The 16953-nt window shown below is 39.9% G+C and overlaps 1 protein-coding gene across 1 annotated transcript in view; it reads right to left on the bottom strand.

Moving 5' to 3' along the window:
* Window positions 1-16953, bottom strand: part of FBXL7 (F-box and leucine rich repeat protein 7) — a 181517-nt gene that overhangs the window by 126282 nt on the left and 38282 nt on the right. The window contains exon 2 of the mRNA XM_084507667.1: window positions 10986-11075. Within this exon, the coding sequence (XP_084363793.1) occupies window positions 10986-11075 (90 nt within the window). The remainder of the gene's footprint in view (window positions 1-10985; window positions 11076-16953) is intronic.

Here is a 16953-nt window from a genome sequence, read left to right as displayed (position 1 = left end):
GTCATGAGTTCTGAGTTGGTTTGTTTGACTTTGAGTTCACACATAATTTCGAAATACCAGACAAACACTGGGCATCTGTAGGTAACCATGATAAATACTTCATTAGCTTCTCACAGCAGAATTGTGTGATGTTTCCTTTTGCAGCCTCCTAGTCTCTTCCTTAGGAACAATATTCTTCAAAAGTCTGGTATCATCACAGTAACACAGGAAGATTAGTTAAAACGTCAGGTTTTGAGTGTTTCAAGTCTCCCTCCCCTCCAAAACACACATGCACATTCCTTAAAAAGAAGCGTACAAAATTAGTAAGTCAGTATAAAAAAGCATTAACACATCAGGCTGAAGAAAGGATCGATTATCATCCCTCATTCCAAATAGCCATTAAATCTGATCGGCAGAGCCTGAACTCACCAACTGAATGGCAGTACTGTTACTTTGGTTCAGATACAATTTCATCGGGGATGACATATTCCTAACATAGCCCAGCAAAATATTTAGATTTCATGGAATGCTGTGGGAATCTGTCTTCCTCGATTAGATGCTGATAGAAATGATCTTGATTAAATACTGAAGGACACCAGTGTATTTATCACCCATCCAACGCCACGTCAGCAAAAACAAATATTCCTCTAGACTTTTTTGCCCCAACATAGATTAGTCAAGTAGTCTGACAAAGCAACAGCACCAATTGACACCTACTGACACCAGTTCTTTTATTACAAGCTGTTCAAGCAGATTCAGTGCAGCAAATTTCAGTTAGATCCAAACTTATCTCCCGTTAAAACCAGATACATCGTCTAATTGATCAGTCAGATTCACATGCCTAATATTGCAAAAGCCTTCCAAACACAAATGTGAGGCAGGAGTAAACATGCAGTACAACCATATCTGAGACACAAGGGCATAAAAAAAAGCACTGTGAAAGTTGACTCTACTAAAACAGCAAAGAGAAGGCCCATTCACAGTTAAAATCAGATTGGACTGTAATTTTGGCTGAGATTACAATGACTTAAGTTTAATGACTTTGTTTAATAGCAAGAGGGTCAACAGCAAAGAGCACAATCATTTCAGAAAGCAGAGTTCAAGCTAATGGTTTATCTCAGACCACAGTAAAGTAGGACCAAGTAACCATCAGTCTCCCAAACTACAGCCAACTGATTACAGTCCAAATATGCTTTTATCGTTTCGATCACATTTGTTCCTGGTCTGAGGAAAAAAAAAAAAAAAAAAAAAAGAAAAACACACACCACACACCCACAAATGTACTGCTGAAAGAGTCCTTCCCTGTGCCAATTAAACAATTACTCCGCACTGTGCAGAGCTTCTGAAGGTTCAGGTGGCACACAAAGTTTTGATTGCTCAAGCTGGATCTAAAAATGTAGATCTAAAAACTGTCAAGGCTTACAAATGTTTATCTTGTCAGTTAGGGGAAATAATTTATATATATAGGCTATACATAACTATTTACATGTCTGCATGAACGCAAGTATCTTCAGATTAAGCACATCACAGTGAGGAAGAAGGCTCTGAAAAGACTTCCCAAAGAATGCCCATTAGTACTGGAACATTTCAAACTTTTATATACAGTATGAAAACTGATTTCAAGTTAGGGAAAAACAAAAGAAGGTATAGGTTAAATTAGGCACTGCTAAAAACTGAAACTTCACTATCATGACTCTGGTGATAACTTACAGTGGAGATCTATGATTTATCCAAGTCATCACAAGCAGCATGACAGTCATCCAATAAAGCCATCAAGCTTCTTCCTAATCAGGCATTCACATCTGTAAAGCAGCCTAAACACATCAAGGTACGCTTGGCTTTGCTGGAGGGTAGTTCAAAACTAGCTTCTCTAAATACATGTAGATTGCCAGATCTTACAGAGGATCATTTACACGTATCTCTAAAGAAACCTTTCCTGCCTTCCGGCAAGGCCTTATGTACTGACTAGATGCTGGAGTAGATGAGCAGAAATCTCCCAGCTCAGCATAGTTATCAGCTGCCACAGGTACTCGTTTTGCTGTATCAGAAAAAAATATTTTATTTAAACCATTAAAATGGCAATTATACTTTGATCTTCAAGGGGTACAAACTGCCAATCCATCATCACAGTTAAATACAAAAACAAACCTTAAATGTGAGAGAAATACCAAGATGGGCAACTGCTGACCTTGCAACAGGCATACCACCACAACAATACAGATGTTAAATGTTGAACTGCGGCTGATTAAGGCTTGAGGAATTATGTAAACTGCTAATCACCAGATTATACTCAGGCTCATAACTTCTGCTTATACCTAATCTGCTGTAACTGCCTAAAGCTATAAGGATCCACCAGTCAGAATTAACAAGAACATGCAAATTATTGTTATCTGTTCTTAAACTGCTATTTCCATCAGCCAATTTCAGAACATGCTTCAAGGGAAATGTGAAGAAAGCAGCAGAAACAAGGCGATGCCAAAACAATAATGTGAGAAAGCCACTATGGTACCACACAGCGAGAGGAGAACAGAACGAGTCAGCAACACTATGCAGGCATTTATCTAGTTTTAGCAAATCTATTTTGTATAAATTATACAGCCGTTTGATAAACTGGCAAAAAGATAAGATGACACAGGAAAATGGAGGCAGGATATTTTATGTAGCAAATGTAAGCTGCAGTTTGGCATCTTAACAGGGATTGTTAAGTTAATGGCAAAAAATGTGCTGTTCCAATTTTTATTTCATTCTTATTGTCAAGTTTTAGAATTAACCTGAAACAACTTGCTAATATCAGCTCATAAATTCTGGAAAACTGATAGCCCCAACGTATTTAAGTACACATTATTAGGTTATATATATACACACTACAACCAGTTCAGAGACAGTCTAGCGTTTAAGTAAGATGGCTTATTAGACTAGCAAAGGTCGCAGAATCATCAGGTACTTCAAGATGACTTCACTTTGCAGAGAAGGAAACTACTTAGAATGGCCAGCATACGCAGTAACATACAAAGAAGAGTTTAGGGTCAAAAACTCCCCACAACAGCAGTATACAAGTAGGTTGGTACAGCATTTTACAGAAAGAATTACATTTGGGATCTTGGATTCCTTAAAATCAGATTTACAGGTAATTGAGTAGCCTGTAATCACTCCTACCAAGCATCATTCCTTACTTTGGAAAAGCTAACGCCAGGTTTTTAAATTGGGGTCATTTCTCTCTGACTATACTGTAAGTGCATTTGCTCTGGTAGGTCTCACATTTCAGGCAGCAGATCAAGTAAGACTGCAGTTTTATGTACCTTTCCAATTTGTTCCTAGCATTGTTTGGGCAAGTTTTAAACATTTGGCTATAGCATTTCAGTACAAATTAGCCAGAATAACGTAAGGTTTCAATTTGCAGCTTTAACCTTGCCAACACCCCAACCACTTCTGCCTTGTATCTGAACTCTGATTTAAATGCCGATTGCAATGGTATTGTTACAATTAGCAGAACAGCTTCACAGGAACACTGCCTGTTAGATAGCAAAAGTACAACAAGATGTGGCTAAACATGAAAAATAAGGGCTAAGAACAAGCCTCTGTACTAGTTTGTACCTCTACATGCTGCTTGAGGTGATTATATTTGCATATGCATTGAGATATGTTGGTTACAGGAATTTAAATAGAGAGCTCTGTTTATTCTGCCAAAGTGTTTATAGTTTTGGATTTATTAACTGTCATGCCTCCCACCCCCCTCTTATTACTCCCCAGTTTTTTTGGCTTCGAATGATTCTGTTTTGGCACATTCAGCGATGCAACATTTCGCTTTTCTAGAAAACTCCACCGTTAGAAAAGTAACACAAAACTCTAGGAAGCTTACCTGGTCTCCAGTTTCACTACCAACTCAAAACAGCCACAGTTCACTCAAAGCCAACTGAATCTCAGCCCAGTTCCAAGCAAGCAGGGGCAAATTCAGGAATTCGTATCAAATTCAGACATGGTTTGTTGCTCAGAAACTCTACTTAGACAGTACTTCAACGGGAGGAGCAAGAGCATGAACTCCCAGTCAAAGACACAAGGACAGAAAGAAACAGGGAGAGAACTGCCTCCAAAAGAACTAGGAATTGCACACATGCTTACGTGCATCTGGAAAGAATATAGATAGGTTCCCAGTTCTGATACTAAATTAGTAAGCTTCTAACATTAAATGGAAGATGAAAGGAAAAATACTAAAGAACCAAAGTGGGAAAAGATTTCTTAACAGGTATTAGACACGGGAATGGATCTGAAGAGCTCTTCCTGCCAAAAAGACAGTCAAGAAGAACTGGGTGAAAAACAGCACCTCTTTTAAACAACAATCTTTTGTCACAACACATAATTAGTTCACAGAATCACAGAATCACAGAATTTTCTAGGTTGGAAGAGACCTCAAGGTCATCGAGTCCAACCTCCAACCTAACGCTAACAGCCCTCCACTAAACCATATCCCTAAGCTCTACATCTAAACGTCTTTTGAAGACTTCCAGGGATGGTGACTCCACCACTTCCCTGGGCAGCCTGTTCCAGTGCCTCACAACCCTTTCAGTGAAGAAGTTCTTCCTAACATCTAACCTAAAACTCCCCTGGTGCAACTTAAGCCCATTCCCCCTCGTCCTGTCACCAGGCACGTGGGAGAACAGGCCAACCCCCACCTCGCTACAGCCTCCCTTGAGGTACCTATAGAGAGCGATAAGGTCGCCCCTGAGCCTCCTCTTCTCCAGGCTGAACAAGCCCAGCTCCCTCAGCCGCTCCTCGTAGGACTTGTTCTCCAGGCCCCTCACCAGCTTCGTCGCCCTTCTCTGCACCCGCTCAAGCACCTCGATGTTAGTTAAACATCCAAAGAGGACACGAGCCGTTCAAATGCTTCAGTGTATTGAACATAGCTACCTATCTTACCCCATGAACACAGAGGAGTTGTCTATTCACGGACTAATACTCCGGGATTTTACCTCCCTTTGAAATAACACCAGTTTCATGCTCACCTGAATTTTCAAGCTCAGATGCCTCTCCATCAGGAAGCCACTTGAAATATCAAAAGGATTCAAAATCAAAAGGACTTGGTTCCATCTTTCCAGTTTTTTCAGTGTCCATCATTGCGTAAAACAAAGATCCCCTTAAACTCACTGAATAAGTTACGAGTTATTTGGAGATCTTAAGACACACAGCCTTTTGAAAGAATGCGATTATGAAGCCAAGAGAAATTAACAGCATGACATCCTCCCTGAAAAGATCCTATAACGTGGATTTTGTCTAATTTTCTTCCCTCACTGGTAAATGTGAAACTTCGTGTTCAAGAAATGATACTTAATATATTCGCACACAGAGCAGTGACAAAGGTTTTCTGATCCAGAAGTCAAATTTGTCTCAGCAAGGAGATTCTATAAAGTTATCTTGGAAAAGAAAGATACCACTAATTTTCTACACTTCAGACTATGAAATCCAGGGACAAAAATGTCTACCACTCATGACTACCATTCTTAGATAAATTAAGTGAGGGTGTGAAACCACTGTTTTGAAAGTTTTCACACATGGATAAAGCTCAGGCTCTTTCCACAGTTCATGAAAATTATTTGAAAACTAGTTGCTTGTTCCATTATTTTCTGCAGTTCTCCAGAATAATATTTTAGGTGTCAAAGTAGGAATGGTATGACTGAACATTCTCTACTCCTACTTTCCTCAACTAGGTAATTAATCACACATTAATTCACTTGCAGTTCATAGAATAAATTTGCTTTTTTATTTGCTATTATTACGTGAACAGAGGCTCACTTCTCTTGGAAAAGCTTATCCAACTGTGCTTTGTTCTTGTTAAACTGAATATAAATCCAGTTTCAGCTACTTAAGTAGCTGATATTTCTATAATTAGGAAACTTTAATGCATACCTGTAGTTCTATATCCAGAATAGAAATTTCACTGAAAACTCTGAAATCCAGCAAATTTGCACCTAGCTGGAACTCTTTGCACTGTTTTTTTTTTTTTTTTTAGTTATTTTTTGAAGGACTTCAGCAATTACAGACACAGCAGAATGAAAACCACAGCTAAGAGAAGGGTACGTCCTCATTCACAGCCATCCTTTCCTTTGGAACTGACTGTGTATGCCAAGGGGAAGACGACAAAGGAGAAATTTCATAGCATAGACGGACTCGCTAACATACCAGCCACTTAAGTTTCAGTATCAGGAACCCACAAGAGGAGGACGCTGAGGGCCACAGCAACGTAACCTGATTGACTTCAGCTACGTCATCCCACGCAATGTTCAGTAACACTCTTACGTGAGTAACTAAGGCATTAAACATTTGCAAAATGCTACATTTTCCCATCGCTGACCCCCAAGCGTGATTTAACAAAGGGAATGGTTCCTAATGCATGTAGTTATTCCAGTCATGTCATTGAGCCTGCTTCTCAAATAAAACAGAAAGGAGGGTACAACTATCAGAACTGTGACAGACTGTGTAGTTCTCAGGGTACCGCAGAATGGAAAAAAAGTTAAAGAAATTTTCAAAGTCCCTAAAAGTTGGCATCAATAAAAGCAGATACAAATTTAATTTCTGCAGAATACTGCAGCTGACTTAACAGTTAACAGACTATATTCAGAGGTATTTCAGCACTTAACCCTTCTGCTAAAACAGTGTTTTGTTTCAGGCCTAACCCTCCAATTTGATTTTACAGAAACTAACAAGTGAACTATAACTCGTCCATGGAGCTCAGACATGAGCTCTCAATTTAAAACAGCCTCTGGATTACCATTTAAAAGCCATCTAGACATGAAGTGCAAATAGTATCGATTATTATTATTTAATTTTTTTTTTACTCTGAAAAACAGTCAAGTTAATATGAAGCATCCAGCCTGGACATAACATTCCACACTCTGCAAGTAAGTGTTAGAAGAAAGCTCCCTGACCAAGGTAAACCAATAGAAAAACATTCTGTCTAATCTTCTAGATCAAGCTTTAAACAATAATATTCCAGCTGAGACTGTGTCTAGCAAATTGCATTTAAACGGCCCACAAAAATCCATTTAGTCTTTCACTTGCCAGAACAGCAACAGGGGGTAGCAAAAACTCATGTGTTCTCAAGTTTCTAACTCTAATTGATTGATGGGGTAAAGAATTGCAGACAATGTCTGAAACTGGAAAAGAAGTAAAATGTAGTGTATATTCAAAGCTAAAGAAAATTGCATCCTCAGAAGAGGAGAAAGGGCAGAAGCATCATCGTACATGCACATCCACAGTCTGCTATGCTTTCTTCCGAGCCAAGCTGCACCCAAACTTCCTCTATAGCTTATTCAGTTATTTACAGAGAGAAGACCAGACATCTGCTTTTTGCCTTCCACCCTCCACTGAAATACAGAAAGTAAAAGCCACGATGAAAGCAATTTAACTGCAGACTGAACACCAGCTCCGCCTCGTCGCTGCATCCTTCTCAGATGCATCACTGGTACCTCAAGTTCAGATTTAGGAAGTTGAGTAGTCTGCCAGCTACTGTCCACATTCTGCCAGGTAACAGAAGTAGAGGACTTGTTGCCATCTCTGATGCATTGCTGAGCGAAACTAGTTTGGCTAATAGTGCTGCTAAGTACTGGCCGCTCTTCCCTGGGAGAGGCTGTGCAGCTCACCCAGACACATTTGATAGCGTGACATGCCTCCTACCTCTGTGAAACAAAAGATCACCCCCCACAGCTACAGAGATGTTCAGAATATACAGGGTGAAGGAGGGCACTGTATTCTGGCCATAACTGCACCTCTCATTCCCGCCTAAAGACTGAAGTGCTGTCACTTCAACAGCACACCTAGGACTGGAACACCACATAAGCCATTTCAAGCCACCAGTTATTCATTTCTTGAGCTCATCCTGCATGGAAACATCACAGCACTGAAAATTCACAAACAGAATGGGTACAGCAGACAAGAGTAAAAGTGTAGTTCGTCTGATGGCTCAGACAGTGAGATAACACCTGCTAGGAACCAGATAGTTCCTGAGGTGTTTTGCTCTTTCAAGGAAGAACCCTGCCTTTTTGCACTCCTTGGGAACCTATACCTGCCTGAGAGGTGTTTTACATGACTGCTTCTCCAATGTTGAGTGCCACAGACCTGATGTGGAGCAGCCTCACAGACTTCCTTCCTAGCTGTTTTAAGGCTCTTCATTGATTCAGCTTCAACAAGTGTTGTGTCAACTGTCTTAAGGAAACAGCAGAGAAGACATGCTGTGCAGAAATGAGGAGAATTAGGTCTGTTTGCCAAGCTGGAAAGGAGGAGACAAAGGCCTTCAGCCTCGCACACAAATTCTGTGCTCTCCACAGAGCTGGGCACCCAGGAGTTCAGCCGCCACTAGAAACTGAAGGCTTGCAAGGAAGCTGTCTGCAACTTGTGAAGAGTATTTCATGCAACAGTGAAGGTGAAGAAAAGTTCACCATTCAGAGTCCTTCCTAGTCCAGACCTAGGACACACACATTTCACCACACAGGCCTGACTCATTCATTGGACAGCATACAGCACTATGAATTCACACTACAGAGTTAAAGCAAGGGGCAGAATTAAGATTTATTTTTTTTTGTCCCTGCAATGAAGCTGCATGAACTTCAGTCTCACGTTGAAGAGCAAGACGTGCATATCAATCTCTGGGGTGGGCAGGTACTACTGTATCACGACAAGCAAATATTAGAGCATGAAGCACTATGAAGCTCAATTTAACTAATGGTTATAAGTTATGTGAACACCCCAATGAGAAGACATAACTGCTACTGCTTGTACAGTGTCCAACACAATACAGCTGATTGTGTATTGAGCTGGTCCCTAGACACTGCTCTGTAACTGAATTGTATGAAAGCATTCAGTCCTGCAAGCTCAGAACTCTACTCATCTTGCAGAAGGAATGAGTCTCTCTTTTTACTTGAATCCTCCTACGGGGTAAGTCTACTGCACATGGGGAAAAGATGCAGCATTAGTTAAAAACAACTCCAAAACAAGCAAATACCCACAGACGCACTGGTTGATAAGCATGCCTTTCAGTAACAGCACTGGTTTATACAAGCCCTTCCCCCCCCCCCCCCACCACCTCCAATTCTCTGCTCTCACACTCGCTGGTTAAGTCATTTCAACTATCTGACAGATTAAACAGCAATCCACATTAAGGCAACTTACATTAAACTGACCCACATCAACTCCTCAGCAGAAAATCTTGGTAGCACAGCAGTAGTAGCACAGGCAATGAACTACCACTGCTGCTATCAAAATAAACACCATATGCTCATCCTCCTATTTACACCCTTCTAGGGCACAGAAAAATTAGGCTCATATCTGAAATTGCCTCGAAGCATGAAAACACCCAACCTTCACTGCTCTGAACCCTTTTTGAATTTGCATGAGAACTCAGAACACATCTTTGCTACAGCATCTGCTGGCCTGCATTTAAATTTAAGCCTTCCTTCACTAATTAATTAATCAGCTGCAAACCAGTGGTAAAAATTTCACAGCAAACACTGGTATCCATTGGCTCTACACTGGGCTTGATAAAGAACATAAATCTCAGAGATTAATAAAAGATTATTTTGCATTATCTGATTTGAAAATATGGGGGGAAAGCACGTTTTACTGATTGAAGTAAAACAGAAATTTAAAACAATTGTTAAGGACTGACGTCAAAGTTTCCACTACTCCTTTACGATTTTTTTTTTTCCTCTGGCTGTCATACAGAAAAGCTAAAATGCTTTTATACATTTCCTGCATTTACTTGGCGTCTTGGCAATTCACCTCCTTCATGTACCTCAAAACCTGTGGATCTAAGGCTTAGAGAAACATGAACTCTACTATTCAACTCATCTTTATTAACCATATTCATTTATTGCTAAATTTATTGTTCAGACTGAAAAGCAGAGACTCTAGAACATGATTTCTCATGATTCACAGGTGCCAGATCTTCCTTCCTGATATGGGATTGTGCATGCCTAACAATAAATTCTTCTAATTTACACAGTCATTTATTACTTACACAAACTGCTTTTACTGTACAGGTTCTAGAGTCAGAGCCAAACCTGCCAAAACTATTCGAAGGCTAAGGTTTCCTCTAACCATAAGAAATAAAGCCAGACTGAGAGCAATCAGAGTTTGTAACTTAATTTGTAATTGCAGAACCGTAAGAAATCGGAATTAATATTTGATAATTACCAAGTACAACTGATATATTATGACTGAGTTGAGTAGAGATAGTAGCTATGGTGTATAAATGCATCACTTACAAAAAAAAAAAAAAAAACTTTCAGCTTACATCATTGAACTTCATATAGATTTACTGGTTTCCTCTTAGCCTTCAAAGACACTCTTGTAAAAACTAGAGCCAATATGCTTCCATTTAACAGAGCACACCTACTCATACGTAATAAGGCAGAAGGAAAGGATCAGTATTTCTCTTTTCATAGGTCAGTTAGTGCAATGTCACATTAATACTGACACACAAAACATCTCCTTCCCCTAGACATTAAAAACCTAAACCCAGGTAATCACATATTCTAGTAACTGCAGGTGAGATGCATCAATCTGATTAAATCCTTGCCAGCTCTTCATGTCCATAATCACACTTTGAAAATTCAGTACAAACAACTTTCATACCATGAACATCATGAAAATGCAAGTAAGAGGCTAAGTTTTTACCTAGAACAGATGCCAAAAATGCCTTCCATCAAGTATACTTTTCACAAATAAATTCAAAATCAGATCACATCAAATCTTAAGAGTAAAAGCCTTCACTGAAAATGTAACATGAGACATTAGTCAAAACCCTCTATGCTTTTGTTCTGCAGAAGTATCTTAAATCCTTTCTCACAAGCTTAAACCAGGAAAAACAGCATGTAGGAGCAGAAAAACTTCATTTCTAGTATGCTGATAGCATTGTACAAAGAAAGAACGAGGAGGAGGAGGAGGGATTCCTTTTCTGAAAATAGCCTGGATTATGCTGGGGGGCCTGACCTGGGTAACGAGTACCAGATGCCTACCTTCACTGGTAGCTGCATTTTTCTGGGCTTTGGTGGGCGTGTGATCTGTACTTGAACTCACGTCGGATGAGATGCTTGAGCTGCCTTTGCCTGCAAAGAAAGAAAGGGGTGGAGAGTGTGAGAGGGAGGAAGAACAAACATGAGTATCAATAGTGAAGATGACAGACCTTCCATATCAGAACCTGGAACAGTTCCAGGAAGCTTTAAAATCAGTTTACTGCAGCTGATGTTCATTTTGTACACGAGGGTGGAAGCTAACTGTGCATCTTTATCTGTACTAAGGCTGTAAACAGCCTCCTGGGTCAGAGGGGCTCATTGCATATTTGGAAAGCTTCATTTTAAGTGAAAAGTTTCTGATTAAGAGAACTTTCATAACCAGTTTTCTCGTTCCAATACTTCTAAAATAGATCGGGAGGAACAGACACTGACCCGCACCAGCACTAATGATGAAATTCAGGATGCATTAATGGAGTTTACATCACGTCAACACATAAAACAGAAATCTGTTCAAGTCTTTTGCTCATGTGAAAACGAAAGCAAGGTAACTGCTGTTTCCTCCTACAACACATTCACTGCTTGAAATAATAAATGTTTTTGAAACCAACACTTTTACGGTTGCTATTCTTCACCACAACTTTTATGCCCCTCTTAACTGGAAATCAGAACAATGGAAGTGTCTTTTCTTAGTTTCTTTTCTAAGATTTTTTTGCTGCATTTTCTATATCAGGTTCCCCAGTCCTCTGTGTAAGGTATCAGACCAAGCAGAAATTAACAACAGGAAAAAAAAATATATCTTAGGTGCTGCAAAAGAACAGAGGGAGCTAAAACAAAGTTGTCTTTTTGTTGACCTGTGAGGATCAGAGAATGATTTGTTTCTCTTTCCCTTCACTCGCACTACTCAATAACTACTAGCAGGGATACACACACTCTGCTACTCCAGAAGGAACCGGAGCAGCCACTCCAAGCATTACATGAAATAAATCTAGAGAGAGGCAAGGTAATGAATGCTGTTACATTTTCAGGTGTTACCTCTCCCCACACACACTGCATCGGTGAAGCCTTTAAGAGCTATGTTAGTTTTTGAACCACAATTACACTGCAGGCAGAAAGCTAGCTGACACCGTGTTTTTGTCACTTGAGTAAACCTATAATCACAGGAATGTTAGCAAGAGACTTTCCTGATCTGTTATTTCAATCAAGCATTCCTCAGGGTTCTGGGTTATAGTCTGCCTGGTTTTCATAACATTTAGATGTAAGGAGGAGGTCTGCTTTTTAAAGGTGCCACAACAGAACGAGGATTTAAGTTTTAATGGGAAACGACTGGAGAATGTGCAAACGTAGGTTGCTTCACAACCAAGGTACTGCCACCACTTAATCCGTCAGCCAACCCTAGAGGATCTTTCCCCACATAAAGTTGCTTAAGTTAACATGCTTCGATTTGAGAGAGGACTATAGAGTGAAAGGATATTAAAAAGGCCAGAAGGAAGTGAAAAAGAGAAAGAATGGCTAAAGCTAGTAGCCGGGCGGGGTGAAGGGAAAAAGAAGTGCACGTTCAGTGATCCACTAGCTGCTTTTTGCATTCCTTTAAAAAGTCAAGCAAACCCAGGAAGCAGTGCCTCCAGAATATCACTTGACTGCTTGCAAGTTGTGGCACGAGTTGGAGTAACGCACTGTGGTCCTTCTAGAAACAACTGTCTCAAAATAGCTCTCTGGCTAAAGGCAACCAGGGTTGTGGTGGGAGAAAAGCAGATGAGAAAAGAGAAGAATAACTGTAAAATGCTAATTCCCAGGAAGAGGCCGGAGAATTTGGTACACCTGCAGTAGCCGATAAGCAAATAATTAATTATGGCGTATGTATTTAGATGGTTTTGCTACTACCAGAAACTGCTCATTTGCCAAACATTAGAGCTGCAAAAGCAGGAAAACTTCCAAGAGTATCAACTCTCCTGACAGAAAGAAAAGAAAGAACAAAGAATCAACTCAAAATATGATTTCCTCCAAGCAAATAAAGAGGACTTCCTCTAAAGGAAAAAAAAATCTTCTGGGGGAAAAGGAAGTCAGTGATACCAAACAGCAGCAGAGTTGCTAGCTGGGCATCTGTGGCATGGGTTATTTTCACCAAGTCATTGTTTCCTGCCCCTACATATCTCCCCCACTAACATCAATAATATTTACATTTAGACTGCATTCAAGTAAGCCTCCAAGAGCACGACAAAAATGTTTCACCCACTGTAGGGTGCTGATCGCCAGTACATCCCACAGCAACAGATTTACAAGGGCACACTTCTGTAGTAACTGCAAAATACCAGATATATGTCAAGGCAATTACCATTTCCGTCTACTTTAACATTAAAATATTTTAACTCCTTGTAAGAAGTTAAAACTGGAAATTAAGAACAATCTATTCCTGTTACTGCTGGCACTGTATAAGAGTTCCTCCTGCAACTATACTTTGAATATTTTGTGACAGTTTTAGAGTCTTCCCCTACTACACAAACCCCAAACAAGCCTTTCCCCGTCTACACTGAAACACTCCCTTTGGGTAGGCAGAGGAAGCAGGAGATGCTTTCTAGTAAATTTTCAACAAGTGTTTTAAATAGATCAGCAGGCCCTATTCTTGTAGAGCAAAATAAAGCCGTTCACTTCTAATAGCCTAGATGTACCTGCTGCAGCCTCACGTACACATGCAGGAGCTAACACGACAGCGTGCAAGCGTTCCCCAAATGAGTTTGGTGGTTGGAAAAAAATGCACACTCAGCAAGTTCACAAATGCCACAAAATAAGCCGTTGTGGTTCACGCACCAAGATGTCACTGCCAATCAAGGGACCTTAACAGGTTGAAAAACGTGCTGACAAGAGCCTCAGGAAGTTAATTCAACAAAAGGAAATGCCAAGTACTGCATCTGGGGAGGAACAACCCCATGCACCACTACATGTTGAGAAAGCAGCCAGACAGAGAGAGACATTGGGGTGCAAGGAGGACACCAGGCTGCAAGGCGAAAAGGAAAGAGGCAAATTATGATACAGCATACGGGACTGGTGCTGCCAGGCAGCCAGCAAGTGGCGTGACACCCAGGGCCCACCCGCTAATTCATCTGAGGCAGGGCTCTTCCGCAGCACTCCTCAGGGCACCACCTGCCAACTGCACCATGTCAGCTCTCAGACGGCTCCTTTCCCCACTGCCACAGGACAACCTGACACGTCACGTAGCGCCGAGCAGTTCATCTCTGCTAAGCTGCCCTGAGAAAGCCTCAGCAAGCAAATACGACCTGACAGGGCTTCTAATGTGGTGACAACTAGTAGGGCCGAACAGGGAGTAATATTGCAAAGATTACAGAAATAAAGAGTATTTGATTCTTCGCTTTCTTTATGTAACTCTTCATAGGATAACGGCCTGCAAAATGTTTCCCTAGCATGACTTGAGATTGTCTGAAGTTTCCCTTATGCGTTCCACTGTTTTTTATTTCAAAGCCAGAATCACAACCCAAAACATAGCACACTCCACTATGGTAGGAGGTAGGTAGGGTAGAAGACAGCGATTTTCACATGATAACCTAATGCACAGCAGGAGCAAAGGTAGCATGGACTTCACCACACCTAGAAGAAATCATACAGCTACACAGTCGCAATTCAAATCATGTCTAACCTGCTTCTGAAGAAGCAAGAGTTTGTCTTTTGTGTTTTTTTTTGTTTGTTTTGTTTTGTTTTCCCATCTACTAGTGCCAAAGCCTTACGATAGTTGTAAGAACAACACTCCAGCCCTATAACCTAGTATCCTATTTCCTATACATTTTGTTTTGATCCCACTGGAAGGAAAATTAAAACAAGGCAAGCACGTCACAGATGCTTCCCCTGAACACTGCCACCAGCACTTTGTCACCAAGGATTTTTTTCAGTCATAGATGATCTTTGTGCTTAATAGCCCTATAACCCTACCTGGTAAATCTACCTGGTCTCTTTTTGAGTCATGATATTAAAATAATGTGTTCCAGTTTCTTTTTTTATCACAGGTGGCTACATCAGCTAGAACATCAGTTTATTTTTAGTAAGTGTTTACATCTTCTGTTTCACTACAGCAAATTTCTTATTAATCAAAATAATGCTACAGATTATCCGATGAAATATGACTAGAAGATTATGCACAGAATTGGCTGGTCTGATTCCATATTTCTGTATTACTGCAAAATAAAAAAAAAGTTTTCTTTCCCCAGCTGCTTGCATAACTATTTTTTTTTTCCCATGAGCACACTGACTGGGGAATTATTTCTCCAAACACCTCAGTCCTTCAGGCCAAAGACTTGCAGAATGTAAGACTCATATGCACAAGGTATCTTAGCCAAATGGAAGCATTTAATAAACACTGGAAAGGAAAAAAACACAAACTCATGAAAAGCAAACTTTGTATTCTGCCAGTCATGCTCACTGCTGAGAAGTGTTGAGGCCATCACAAGTCCGTCAGGACAGAAGCAATGCAATTTAAACTCATCCAGGGAAGTACAGTCTGTAACTGTCCAAGACTGAGTGAAACACCATTTTTCCCCCTAAAGCATATATGCAAAGCCTGTCCTAATATGGACAGTGTTTCTGACTGTATTACTGTCACCTTTTCTTTTGACTTTTAAATTTTGTTCACTGTTACAGCACGTGCAACTAGCATAAACAGAGGCTGAGTGAATTAGGTGATGAAATTCGTAAGATACATGAAAATCATTGACCTATGTGATAGAAAAAGGCGTGGACTGGCAGTAAGTCACTTTCATTCTCCTTTAGAATAGATTTACCGTGGTGTTTTTCCTTTTTTTTTTTTTTTTTTTTCCAGCACAACTAGCTGTTCTTGATGCACGTTTCCATCTCCTAGGGGTTTCTTTATTGGTTTTGTGCTCTATCTTACATGACTTTCTAACACCACAGAAACAGGCTGTCTTCTTAGAAGCTACCCTGGGAAGACAATAACAACACTGCCCTTGGCAAGAAGTTTTAATCCAACAACACACCTGCCTTCACCAGATAGTGAAAGAGTTAGCTCTGGACTTAAATGGAAATTTGAGCCATATAAACTTGAGTTTGTCAAGTTGACATGAAATGTTAAACAAAATGCTAAAACCAAAAGTATCAGAAAAAAAATGAGCAAAAAGCAGCAAAGCCTAAAATAATAATAGCCATTAACTTTTTGAGTTTCCAAAAAGCATTGTATTGCAATGACTTGATGTGAAAAGCCTGAAAGGTTTTTGAGAAGTCATCAATTCTTGATGAATGATATTATTCAAATTCAGCTCCACAAGAAAGTGAGTATGTATATGCCTTTTCTACTAGATGGTCGTTACTTTCTCTTTTACATTTCCATACAAAACTTCTTTTTTTTTTTTTATCAAATGTATGTTAACTACATCAAGAAGAGATCCAAGGAAGGAAAAAAAAAAAAAGACAAAAAACACAAACCAAACCTCAAACCGTCAGAGACCATGCAAGGAGAAAAAAAAAAAAATCTTTCCCACCGACTACTTCCACAAAACACGTTATCCTGATCCGAGTCTCCAAAACTTCAAATGCACTCTTTACAATCTGTACGCCCAGAGATAGGGATACTTAAAAACACACCAGGAATTTCCTATGGAAAATCAAGAACCTATTATAACACTTAGACTTTGAGGATATACGGCATCATTTAAAGATGCAATACTTCAATTAATTTATCGAAAGTAAATGCAGAATTGGACTACACGCTTCAGACAATCATTCTGCTTGGACTTTGCATTTCTATCAGTGGAAATTATACAACATAAAACTGGCTGGTTTCCATTTTAACTTTTAATCACCAAGCAGACTACCACCAGTCTAACAGGAAGGTTAGCCATCTACAAGCACTGTCATTCATTGAAACGCTTTCAAAATGGGTTAAATATTATTTTACAAATCCACCCAGAATCTTAGAAGCAAGTGAGTTTTTGAATCAAAACATGGGCCAGCA

Source organism: Aythya ferina (genome assembly GCF_964211825.1).
Source record: "Aythya ferina genome assembly, chromosome: 2".
Taxonomy (NCBI): domain Eukaryota; kingdom Metazoa; phylum Chordata; class Aves; order Anseriformes; family Anatidae; genus Aythya; species Aythya ferina.
The sequence above is the reverse complement of the archived record's forward strand: the minus strand, read 5'-3'. Positions and strand labels throughout refer to the sequence as shown.